The 12410-nt window shown below is 61.5% G+C and overlaps 1 protein-coding gene across 1 annotated transcript; it reads left to right on the top strand.

Moving 5' to 3' along the window:
* Positions 1–185: 185 nt before the first annotated feature.
* LOC113985745 (dysferlin-like) lies at positions 186–11960 on the top strand (the record flags this gene model as incomplete). Its single annotated transcript, XM_039378443.1, has 15 exons — positions 186–241; positions 965–1070; positions 2204–2318; positions 3029–3219; positions 4588–4716; positions 6264–6326; positions 6423–6473; positions 6568–6598; positions 7032–7147; positions 7560–7686; positions 7973–8076; positions 9065–9133; positions 9561–9604; positions 9694–9776; positions 11919–11960. Coding segments are annotated over exons 1-15 (1327 nt in total), but the record flags the coding sequence as incomplete, so codon positions are not given.
* Between the last annotated feature and the right edge of the window lie 450 nt (positions 11961–12410).

Raw genomic sequence — 12410 nt, 5'->3', positions numbered from 1 at the left:
GGGGGAAACTGCGGCGTTGGAGGGCCGGGAATGCACAAGGGGTCCTTGTGCCGGGCCCTTCCTTGGCCGGGAGGTGGGAAGAGGCTGCCAAGCTCCTTTCCCGAGGCGCCGGGAAGGGGCGGTGGAGCCCTCGGAGCCGCCGCCTTCCTTCCTCCCCACGGCCCCTCTCCGGGAATTCCCCGGGGATGGGGGGCTCCCTGCTGCCTTTGGAACGGGGGGATCCCCCTGTGGGACCCCCAGTGTGGAGCTCCGTGGGGAGGGAGAGCTGCTGGGAAAGGGAAAAGTCCGGGAAGGGGGTTATTTTTGGAGGGTTGGGAATGTGCTGCTGCTGCTGCTGCTCCTGCTCCGGGACAGGGAGCACGGCCTGGCCTGAGCCCGTTTCCAGAGCTGGAGCCAACCTTGGCCTGGCTGTTGGGCTGGGGGCCAAGGGCTGGGATTTGGGGCCGGGCCAGCTCGGTGGGACTAAAAATAGTGAGGGGAGGGCGGGAGGAGGGTCCTGGATCCCGGGACAGGAGATCCCGGCTGACACCTCCCCCCAGCCCGGCTGCTCCAGGTCCAGCCTGGCCTTGGACACTCCCAGGGATCCAGGGGCAGCCAGAGCTGCTCTGGGAAATTCATTCCAGTCTCTCACCGCCCTCACGGGGAAGAGTTTCTTCCCAGTGTCCCACCCAAATCTCCCCTTTTCCAGTGGGAAGCCATCCCCTGTGTGCTGTCCCTCCCTGCCTTGTCCCCAGTCCCTCTCCAGCTCTCCTGGAGCCCCTTCAGGCCCTGCCAGGGGCTCTCAGCTCTCCCTGGAGCCTTCTCTTCTCCAGGGGAACCCCCCCAGCTCTCCCAGCCTGGCTCCAGAGGGATCAGGGATCATTCCCACGGCTCCCTCTGGATCTGCTCCAGCAGCTCCCTGCTCCGGAGGGGTTTGGGTGTCCCTGGGGCGGCCCCTTCCCCGCTGAGCCGTGCCCTTTCCCAGGTTCCTGGGGGAGTGCCGGGTGCCCCTCCGGGATGTCCTGGGCACCCCCAGCCTGGCGGCCTCGTTCAACCTCCCGCTGCTGGACACGCGCAGGGAGGGCACCGGGGTGAGTCTGGGCTGGGCACCAGGGTGGGCTGGGAGCACAGGGTGGCACCAGGATGGGCAAGGAAATCCCAAAGTGGCACCAGGATGGGCTGGGGGATCCCAGGGTGGCACTAGGATGGGCTGGGGGATCCCAAAGTGGCACCAGGATGGGCTGGGGGATCCCAAAGTGGCACCAGGATGGGCTGGGGGATCCCAAAGTGGCACCAGGATGGGCTGGGGGATCCCAGGGTGGCACCAACACAGGGTGGGATCCCAGGGTGGCACCAGCACAGGCAGGGCACGGCTGGGGGGGGTCCCAGTATGAGACCAGTATGGGCAGTGCATGTTTAGGTGGGGCTCCCAGTGTGAGACCACTCTTGGCCATGGCCTGGCCCAGCCAGGTGGGGCTCCCAGTTTGAGACCAGTACAAGCCACAGCCTGGCCAGTCTGAGCCCAGTGTAAGCAATGGCCCTCCCAGTTTGAGCCCAGTCTGAGCAATGGCCCTCCCAGTTTGAGCCCAGTGTAAGTAGTGGCCCTCCCAGTTTGAGTCCAGTCTGAGCAATGGCCCTGTGAGTTGTAACTCCCAGTTTGAGACCAGTCCAAGCAACATCCCTGCCAGTTTGAGACTGGTCTGAGCCCTGTCCCTTCCAGTGGCAGCTCCCAGTTGGAGGCCAGTCCAAGTAATGTCCCTGCCAGTTAGAGCTCCCAGTTTAAGACTGGTCCAGACTGTCCCTGTGAGTTTGAGACCAGTCTGAGCCCTGTCCCTGCAGCTGCAGCTCCCAGTTTAAGACCAGTCTGAGCAATGTCCCTGCAGCCTCAGCTCCCAGTTTCGGCTCCCAACTTGAGACCAGTCTGAGCAGTGGCAGCTTCCAGTTTGAGACCAGTCCAACCAACGTCCCTCGCACTTTGTGACCAGTCTGAGCCTTGTCTCTGTCAGTTGGGGCTCCCAGTCTGAGCCCAGTTTGAGCCCAGTCTGAGCCCTGTCCCTCCCAGTCTGAGCCCAGTTTGAGCCCAGTCTGAGCCCTGTCCCTCCCAGTCTGAGCCCAGTCTGAGCCCAGTTTCAGGCCAGTTTTCCCAATTCCCTCACCCCCATGTCCCAGTTTGCCCCCCGTTATCCCTCCCTGTGCTCCGTCTCACGGCATTCCCTGTTTCCAGGCGTTCCTGCTGCTCCAGGTGTCCTACCTGCCCCCCCCGGGGGCCATCCCGCTGTTCCCGCCCGCGGCCCCTCCGGAGCCGGCCCCGGCTGCGGCCGAGCTGGACACGGGCACTGGTGAGAGCCCCCCCGGTGCCCCCCAGATCCCGGTCTCTGGCCCCATTCTCATGTCCCCGTGTCCCTCTCCCCATATCCCAGTCTCTGGCCCCATTCCCACATCCCCGTGTCCCTGTCCCCATATCCCGGTCTCCGGAAGCCCCGTTCCCACATCCCGTGTCCCTCTCCCCATATCCCGCTCTCTGGCCCCATTCCCATGTCCCCATGTCCCTCTCCCCATATCCCAGTCTCTGGAAGCCCCATTCCCACATCCCGGTGTCCCTCTCCCCCTATCCCGGTCTCTGGCCCCATTCCCACATCCCCGTGTCCCTGTCTCCATATCCCAGTCTCTGGAAGCCCCATTCCCACATCCCGGTGTCCCTCTCCCCCTATCCCGGTCTCTGGCCCCATTCCCACATCCCCGTGTCCCTCTCCCCATATCCCGCTCTCTGGCCCCATTCCCACATCCCGGTGTCCCTGTCCCCATATCCCGGTCTCTGGCCCCATTCCCACATCCCGTGTCCCTGTCCCCATATCCCGCTCTCTGGCCCCATTCCCACATCCCGTGTCCCTGTCCCCATATCCCCCCCGGGAGGCCCCATTCCCACATCCCGTGTCCCTGTCCCCATATCCCACCCTGGGAGGCCCCATTCCCACATCCCTGTGTCCCTCTCCCCATATCCCGCTCTCTGGCCCCATTCCCACATCCCGTGTCCCTGTCCCCGCTCCAGAGGCGGCCGAGGAGGAGGAGCCGGAGGATCCCGGGGTGACGGGGGACGAGGCGGAGCCGTCGTCGTCCTCGGGCCCCCCCGGCTCGGAGCCCCCCCCGCCCCACAGACCCCAAACCCAGCCCAGCCTGCGGGGCAGGAGGGGCAGGAGCAGTCCCAAAAAACCCCTGGCCAACAAACCCCAGGACTTCCAGGTGGGAGGGGAAGGGGTGGTGGGGTGGGACGGGAATGGTGGGTGGGATAGGATGGGAATGGTGGGTGGGGTGGGACGGGAATGGTGGGTGGGGTGGGATGGAATGGGAATGGTTGATGGGGTGGGAATGATGGGTTGGTGGAAAGAGAATGGTTGGTGGGATGGGATGAGAACCATTGATAGGATGGGAATGGTTGGTGGGTTGGGATGGGAATGATGAGTGGGATGGGAATGGTTGATGGGTTGGGATGGGAATGGTTGGTGGGATGGGAATGGTTGATGGGTTGGGATGGGAATGATGAGTGGGATGGGAATGGTTGGTAGGATGGAATGGTTGATGGGGTGGGATGGGAGTGATGGGTGGGATGGGATGGGAGTGATGGGTGGGATGGGGTGGGAATGGTTGGTGGGAGGGGATGGGAATGGTGGGTGGGATGGGAATGGTGGGTGGGATGGGATGGGAATGGTTGGTGGGATGGGATGGAAATGGTGGGTGGGATGGGATGGAAGTGGGTGGTGGAATGCCATGGGAATGGTGGGTGAGATGGAAGGAGTGGCAGGATGGGATGGGATGGGATGGAATGAGATGGAAGTGGGTGGTGGGATGGGAATGGTGAATGAAATGGGAATGGTTGGTGGGATGGGATGGGAATGGTTGGTGGGATGGGAATGGTTGGTGGGATGGGAATGGTTGGTGGGATGGGAATGGTGGGTGAGATGGAAATCGTTGGTGGGATGGGATGGTAGTGGGTGGTGGGATGGGAATGGTGACTGAAATGGGAATCGTTGGTGGGATGGGGTGGGATGGGAATGGTGGGCAGGATGGGATGGGAACGGTGGGATGGGAATGAGCTGCTCCCCTGGAGCCCCTTGAGAACCCCCCAGTTTGTCCCTGTGGAGGGTTCAGCACCTCACAGGTGGCCCTGGAGCATTAGTTAATTAATAATTAATAGTAATAATAATAATCGCAATTAATGCCATTTAATTGCTTTAAATTTTTAAAAATTCAATTTAATGCCAATTTTGAAATTGCCTTAAATTTTTAAAAATTCAGTTTAATGCCATTTTTAAAATTTAATTCAGTTCTTAAAAATCCGATTTAATTTCTAACTTAAAATTCCGTGAATTTAAAAAAAAAAAAATCGGATTTAATTTCGAATCTAAAAATCGCCTCCAATTTTTAAAAAACTCGATTTAACTTCGAGCTTAAAAAAATCGCCTTAAATTTTTTTGAAAGCTCGACTCAACTTCCGATTGAAAACCGAGATGGGATTTGATTTGTTTTCTCTCGGTCGGGGTGGGACTTAGGGAAGCTCTGGGAGGTGTTTCACTCCTTTCCATCCCCACTCCCCCCCCGTGCCTGTCCCAGATCCGGGTGCGGGTGATCGAGGCCCGGCAGCTCCCCGGGATCAACATCCGGCCCGTGGTGAAGGTGACGGCGGCCGGACACACCAAGAGGACCCGGATCCGCAAGGGGAACAGCCCCTTCTTCGACGAGGTGAGGGAGATCCCCTGCTGGCACTCACCTGACACTCGTCTGAGAGAGGATCCCAGAACCAGCTGGGTTGGAAGGGACCTCCGAGATCATCCAGTCCAACCCTTGATCCAACCCCGCCGTGGTTCCCAGCCCATGGCACTGATGCCACATCCAGTCTGTCCTTAAACACCTCCAGGGATGGAGAATCCACCCCTTCCCTGGGCAGCCCATTCCAATGGCTGAGCACCCTCTCTGCAAAGAAATTCTTTCTAATCTCCAACCTAACCCTCCCCTGGCACAGCTCAAGACCCAGCCCTCTTCTCTTGCTGATGGTTGCCTGGGAAAAGAGCCCAATTCCACCTGGCTCCCCCCTCCTGTCAGGGAGTTGCAGAGAGTGAGGAGGTCTCCCCTGAGCCTCCTCTTCTCCAGGCTGAGCCCCCCCAGCTCCCTCAGCCTCTCCTCACAGCACTTGTGCTCCAGTCCCTTTCCCAGCCTCGTTGCTCTCCTCTGGCCCTGCTCCAGGACCTCCATGTCCTTCCTGAGCTGAGGGCCCAGAACTGGACACAGCACTCCAGGGGTGGCCTCCCCAGCGCTGAGTCCAGGGGCAGAATCACTTCCCTGGCCCTGTTGGCCACCCTGTTCCTGCTCCAGGCCAGGATCCATTGGCCCTCTTGTCCCCCTGGGCACACTCTGGCTCCTGTTCAGCTCCCTGTCCATCCCCACTCCCAGCTCCCTTCCTGCCTGGCTGCTCTCCAGCCCCTCTGGCCCAGCCTGGAGCTGCCAGGGGTTGTTGTGGCCAAAGGGCAGGACCCGGCCCTTGGCCTGCTTGAACCTCATCCCCTTGGAATCAGCCCATGGATCCAACCTGGCCAGGTCCCTCTGCAGAGCCCTCCTGCCTTCCAGCTGATGGACACTCCCCCCCAGCTTGGTGTCATCTGCAAATTTGCTGATGGTTCACTCAATCCCCTCATCATCAATAAATCCATGGAATCATCAGCGATCCTCACGTGCAAGCTCAGGATGGCAGGAAGGATGTTCTGTTATAGCCCTGCCTTTAAGATCCATCAACTATGGATTTGTAGCACGTAAACCTCGTTAAATACGTAGTTTTTTAAGGTTTATATAAAATAGAGAAGGAGTTTTAGGTAGTTTTTAACCTGCTGGAGCCCCAAACTCAACTGGTACTGTCAAGGATGGTCATCACCCCGTGACCATTCCGTGGAGGAATCACCGGCACCTCCAAAATCTACTTGTTCTGAGCACCAGCAGGGCAAGATTGTGATCAAATCCTCAGAAACCACCACTGGGAGAATATATCAGATGTATCCTGATAAATATTCATTATCCTGGCACTGCCCGGGAGCACCGGGATTGGCTTCCCGAGGGATGAAAATCCCGGAGCGGCCGGAGGTTGGGGTGGGGACGGCGGGTCCTGCCTTCATCCCGTCGCCTTCCCGAGGTCCCGGAGGGAATCCCCGTGTCCTGGAGGGCGGGAGGATCCATCCCGTGGAGTTGGGGGCTTGGGAGCGGTCGGGAGGCTCCCGAACCCCGATCCCTCTTTCCCGCAGACCTTCTTCTTCAACGTCTTCGAGTCGCCCTCGGAGCTGTTTGACACGCCCGTCTTCATCACCGTGAGTGCCGGGGATCCCTGGGATCCCGTGGGATCCTCCGTCCTGGGCGGGTCGGGGCTGGATTGACCCTTTCCTCGTGTTTTTTTCCCCCCCCAGGTGGTGGATTCCCGATCTTTCCGCCCGGACTCGGTGATCGGGGAGTTCCGGGTACGGTGCCCTCTCCCCTTCCCCCTCCCCCTGTCCCCCCTCACACTGACCCACGGGAGGAACTCCGGAATTCCCTTTTCCTTTCATCCCACAGATGGACGTGGAGACCGTTTACTCCGAGCCAAGTGAGCTTTGGGAACCCCCTTTTTTTTTTGTGGGGGCCAAACGTTGGGAAACGCGGACACAAATCACGGCTCTTCCGTGGACAAACCCAGATGTGTCCCTGTGTCCATCACCAGGGAATCCCAGACTGGTTTGGGTGGGAAGGAACCTCAAATCCCACCCAATCCCACTCCCTGCCATGGGCAGGGACACCTTCCACTATCCCAGGTTGCTCCAAGCCCCGTCCAACCTGGCCTTGGACACTTCCAGGGATCCAGGGGCAGCCACAGCTTCTCTGGGCAACCTATTCCTTCCCTGTTCCCACGTCCCTTCCAACTGACACATTCCCTGGTTCTATATTGAAGGAATGTGGTGTTTATCATAAAACCCTTCCCAGAGCATCCCTGGATCCCCTCCCTGCACGGCTCAGGGCTCTCCATCTCTTCCCCCCCCCAGAACACGCTTTCCTCAGGAAGTGGCTCCTGCTCTCCGATCCAGAGGATCTTTCCGCGGGGGCCAAGGGCTACCTGAAGGTCAGCGTCCTCGTGCTGGGGCCTGGGGACGAAGCTCCTGTGAGTATCCCCCTGGATCCCGTGGGACCTTCCACCCTTCCACCTCCCTGGGCCGCCAAACATCCCTTCCCAGGGAAGCCACACCTTGGGTCTTCCTCTGTTTCGGGGGCAAAGAGCTGCTTTTTGTCGTGGAATCCCAGCCGTGGAATCCCAGCCGTGGAATCCCAGCCGTGGAATCCCAGCCGTGGAATCCCAGCCATGGAATCCCAGCCTGGTTCGGGCTGGGAGGGACCTTCAATCCCATCCCACCTCCCACTAGGTCCAGGTTGCTCCGAGCCCCGTCCGGCCTGGCCTTGGACGCTTCCCGGGGTGGGGAATCCACACTTCTCTCTCCTTTGGGGTTTCCCTGCTCGTCCCGGGCCTGTCGGGAAGCCTGGTTGAGTTTTCCCTGTCGCTCTGTCCCCCCCTGCAGCTGGAGAAGAAGGAGGTGTCCGAGGACAAGGAGGACATCGAGGCCAACCTGCTGCGCCCCACCGGGGTCACCCTGCGGGGGGCCCAGTTCTGCCTCAAGATCTTCAAAGCCGAGGATTTGCCCCAGAGTAGGTTCCCCTTGGCTTTTCGGAGCGCCCCGGATCCCTCGGCGTCGCGGCGTTCCGGGCAGGAATTCGGGCTCAGGGGAGGGAATTATCCACAGCCTCGGTCCAAAGACCTTCTACATACCAACCAGTCGTGATGTGCTGGGAGATGGGTCTGCCACTGGTGCAAACTGGTTTTGTCCACCTGGGGAGCTTCTCCCCGATGGAAAAGCCGGTGGGGCAGCCGGGACCAGGCGGACGCCGCTCCCGGAATTCCTTGAGCTTCAGGGTCTCCCCCTCCTGCTCCCAGTGGACGACGCCGTCGTGGACAACGTCCGGCAGATCTTCGGCTTCGAGAGCAACAAGAAGAACCTGGTGGATCCCTTCGTGGAAGTCACCTTTGCCGGCAGGACGGTCAGCGGGGCCCGGGCAGGGCTGGGGGGGAAGGGGGGGCTCCCTCGGGATCCTGGGAATGGGATGGCAGGGGGACAGTCCCTGGGAATGGGATGGCAGTGGGATAGTCCCTCCTGGGTCCCTGGGGCTGGGATGGCAAGTGGGACAGTCCTTCCCAATCCCTGGGGCTGGGATGGCAGTGGGGTGTTCCCTTGGGATCCTCAGGGGTGGGATGGCAGGGGGTGTTCCCTTGGGATCCCTGGGAATGGGATGGCAGTGGGACAGTCCCTCCCAGTTCCCTGGGGCTGGGACACCAGTGGAGTGTTCCCTCAGGGTCTCTGGGGCTGGGATGGCAGTGGGACACTCATTCCTGGGTTCCCAGAGCTGGGATGGCAGTGGGACAGTCCTTCCCAGTTCCCTGGGGCTGGGATGGCAGGGGGGTGTTCCCTTGGGATCCCTGGGTCTGGGATGGCAGTGGGGTGTTCCCTTGGGATCCCTGGGACTGGGATGACAGTGGAACAGCCCCGTTCCCAGCCCCGTTCCCAGCCCCGTTCCCAGCCCCGTTCCCAGCCCTATTCCCAGCCCTATCCCTGTGTGTGTGTGACATGCTGGGATCCGTGTGGTGCCACCAGAGCAGTTTCTCCTCTGGACTTTTCCTGGTGCTGATGCCTCACAGACGGGTCTGGAGAGGCTGAACCCACGAGCTGCCACCTGCCCTTTGAGCCACAGCAGCACTGAGGGGCTGGAAGTCTCCTCTTCCCATGGATCTTCCCATGGGAACACCATCTGGGGGGGGGAACACAGGCTTGGGACATCCTTCTGGTGGTCCTGAGGTGGGGAGATCCCCGAGCATCCCCCAGCATCCTCTGCCTCCTGCACTGAGGGGGCTGCAGAGCCCCACGGGGTCACCCATGGGATGGGGGTGGGATTTTGGGGATCCTGAGGCTTCCCAGCTCCTGGGGTGGTGGGAGCAGCACTGACTGTTCCCTCCTCCATCCCACCCCTCCAGCTCTACTCCAGGATCCTGGAGAAAAACGCCAACCCCCAGTGGAACCAGTGCCTGACCCTGCCGGCCATGGTGAGCACTGGTGTCCCCAGGATCCCCCATCCCTGATCCCACCATCCCTCACCATTCCCTGGTGAGCACTGGTGTCCCCAGGACCCCCCTCCCCCCCGATCCCACCATCCCTCCCCATTCCCTGGTGTCCCCAGGACCTCCCTCCCCCCCGATCCCACCATCCCTCCCCATTCCCTGGTGAGCACTGGTGTCCCCCTGGGCACCCCATCCCTGATCCCACTATCCCTCCCCATTCCCTGGTGAGCACTGGTGTCCCATGAGCAACCCACCCCCCTGATCCCACCATCTCTCACCATTCCCTGGTGTCCCCAGGACCCCCCACCCCCCGATCCCACAATCCCACCATCTCTCACCTTTCCCTGGTGTCCCCAGGACCCCCCACCCCCCGATCCCACCATCCCTCCCCATTCCCTGTCTCTTTTCCCAGTTCCCTTCCATGTGTGAGCGGATGCGGATCCGTGTGACCGACTGGTGAGTGGGGTTGGGCTCCCCGTGCCCGGGGCAGTGGGATGGGCACGGAGGGACCCCCCGGTGTGACAGTGTCCCCTGTGCTGCCCCAGGGACCGCCTGACCCACAACGACGTCGTGGGCACCGCCTTCCTGGCCATGTCCAAGATCTCGGCCCCCGGCGGGGAGCTGGAGGGTAAGGGCAGGAAGGGGGCTGGGGTTTGGGATGCATGGCCCTGGAGCAGCTCTGGGATTTGGGATGCATGGCCCTGGAGCAGCTCTGGGCTTTGGGATGCACAGCCCTGGAGCAGCTCTGGGCTTTGGGATGCATGGCCCTGGAGCAGCTCTGGGATTTGGGATGCACGGCCCTGGAGCAGCTCTGGGATTTGGGATGCATGGCCCTGGAGCAGCTCTGGGACGTGGGATGCACGGCCCTGGAGCAGCTCTGGGATTTGGGATGCATGGCCCTGGAGCAGCTCTGGGATTTGGGATGCACGGCCCTGGAGCAGCTCTGGGATTTGGGATGCACGGCCCTGGAGCAGCTCTGGGATTTGGGATGCATGGCCCTGGAGCAGCTCTGGGATTTGGGATGCATGGCCCTGGAGCAGCTCTGGGATTTGGGATGCATGGCCCTGGAGCAGCTCTGGGATTTGGGATGCACGGCCCTGGAGCAGCTCTGGGATTTGGGATGCATGGCCCTGGAGCAGCTCCGGGATTTGGGATGCACGGCCCTGGAGCAGCTCTGGGATTTGGGATGCATGGCCCTGGAGCAGCTCCGGGATTTGGGATGCATGGCCCTGGAGCAATCCGGATTTTGGGATGCAATGGCCCGGGAGCGTCGCTGCATGTAGGGGCTGGAGGTCGGTGGTGGCGTGGGGTGGCCACGGACTGGTCACCTGTCCCTGCCTGGACACGTGGGATGGGTCCGGGGGTCTCCCTGGTCCCGTGTACCTGTGCTGGGTGGGAACAGCCCTCCAACCTGGAATCGTGGGTGCTGGGGGTTTGGATCCTCTCCTGGCGGTGGCCGCGGCGGTGCCCTGTGGGGTTGGGGACAAAGTGGGGGTGTCCCAGAGACGGCAGGTGCCACATCCCCCCCGTGCCCCACCGGTGCTCCTCGGATGGGGGAATTTGGGGCTGTCCCAGTGTGGGATCCCCACCACAAGGGTGAGATCCACCAGCTCTCCCTGACCCAGCTCGGGCTCTCCCCATCCCGGGGGGTTCCAAGACCCTCAGAGGGTTGCTGCAAGGGAGGGACGGTGACACGGGGGACCAGGGATGGGGGGTGACACTGTGACAGGGATGGGGGGGTGACACTGTGACAGGGATTCATGGGTGACACTGTGACAGGGATGGGGGGGTGACACTGTGACAGTGATGGGTGGGTGACACTGACAGGGATGGACAGGGTGACACTGTGACAGGGATGGGGGGGTGACACTGTGACAGGGATGGACAGGGTGACACTGTGACAGGGATGGACAGGGTGTCACTGTGACAGGGATGGGGAGGTGACACTGTCACCTGTGCCAGGTGGGAGGGCAGGGAGCTGGGGCACAGTTTTGGGGCTGCTGAGGGCCCGGAGCAGAGCCTGCCCCGTCCTGCATGAGCATGTCCTGCTGCCAAGGCCTGGTGGCACCTGGATCCCCCCGGGAATGTCCTGTCTGGCTTTGGGCATCTCGGGTGTCCTGGGACCCCCCACCCCATAAGGGACACAGGATCCAGGCTGGATGGGCTGGGAGCAACCTGGGCTGCTGGGAGGTGTCCCTGGGAGCGACTGGGTGGGCTTTAAGGTCCCTTCCAACCCGAGCCATTCCACAATTCCGTGGATCAGCCCCCAGGACGTGGCCCAGGTGCTCCAGCCCCGTGTCCCCCAGCCCGTGTCCTGCCCCGGGCCTGCCTGGCTCTGCTTGTGTGCCCAGTGTGCCCAGTCCCCTCCTCCCCAGTTCCAGCACGGCTCCTGGGCTGGGCTGGAGAGAGAGAGAGAGGCCCGGAGGGAGGTGGGATCCCACCCCACCGCTGGGATCTGCCAGGGAATGCTCCTCAGGGATGCTCAGATCCCGGTCCACCCCAATCCTACAACCTCTGGTGACGGGCTTGGACAGGCCTTGGATCAGCCTGGGCTGCTGGAAGGTGTCCCTGGATGGGCTTTAAGGTCCCTTCCAACCCACACCATTCCATGATCCCACGTGCCAACCTCTCCCTTTCCTTCTCTGTCTCTCTCCTGTCTCTCATTGCTAAATCCCAGGAACATCCCCCCTCGTTCCCCGTCCCCCCCCATCCCTTTTCCAGGCTCCTCTTCCAGCCTTTCCTGACCTCTCTGCCTTTCTTTGTGCCCCAGATGAGTTTCCTGCTCCCCCGAAGCCCCCGAAGGCCTCAGACCGTACGTCCCAGTAACGTCCCCGTCCTGTCCCAGTTTGGCGCCGCTTGGGACTGGTTTTACTGGTTCAGTGTCCGGGCTGGGGGAGGATCAGCTGGGTTCAGTCTGGGCACCTTGGGAGAAGGGAATGGCTCCGGCTTGGCCTCCTCCTGCCCTCTGGGAGCAGGGAAAGGGCTCCCCTGCCCTTTGGGGTGTCCCTGCTGGCATGGGGAGCTCAGGGCAGGGCCCTGCCGGGGATTCCTGCCCAAAATTCCATGAAAAGGGGTGATTCTCTTCGTGGAATCACAGAACTGGATAGGTTGGAAAATCCCTGTGATCCAACAAGTCCAGCCATTCCCCCGGCACTGCCAAGGCCACCCCTGGCCATGTCCCCAAGTGCCACATCCTCAGGGTGTTAAATCCCCCCGGGAATGGGGACTCCCCCCGCCCTGGGAAGCTGTGCCAGGGCTGGAC

Source organism: Pipra filicauda, unplaced genomic scaffold, assembly GCF_003945595.2.
Source record: "Pipra filicauda isolate LSUMZ 115617 unplaced genomic scaffold, ASM394559v2 scaffold1390_size29975_pilon, whole genome shotgun sequence".
Classification (NCBI taxonomy): Eukaryota; Metazoa; Chordata; class Aves; order Passeriformes; family Pipridae; genus Pipra; species Pipra filicauda.
Note: the sequence above shows the minus strand (reverse complement) of the source record. Positions and strands in the feature narration are given on the sequence as shown.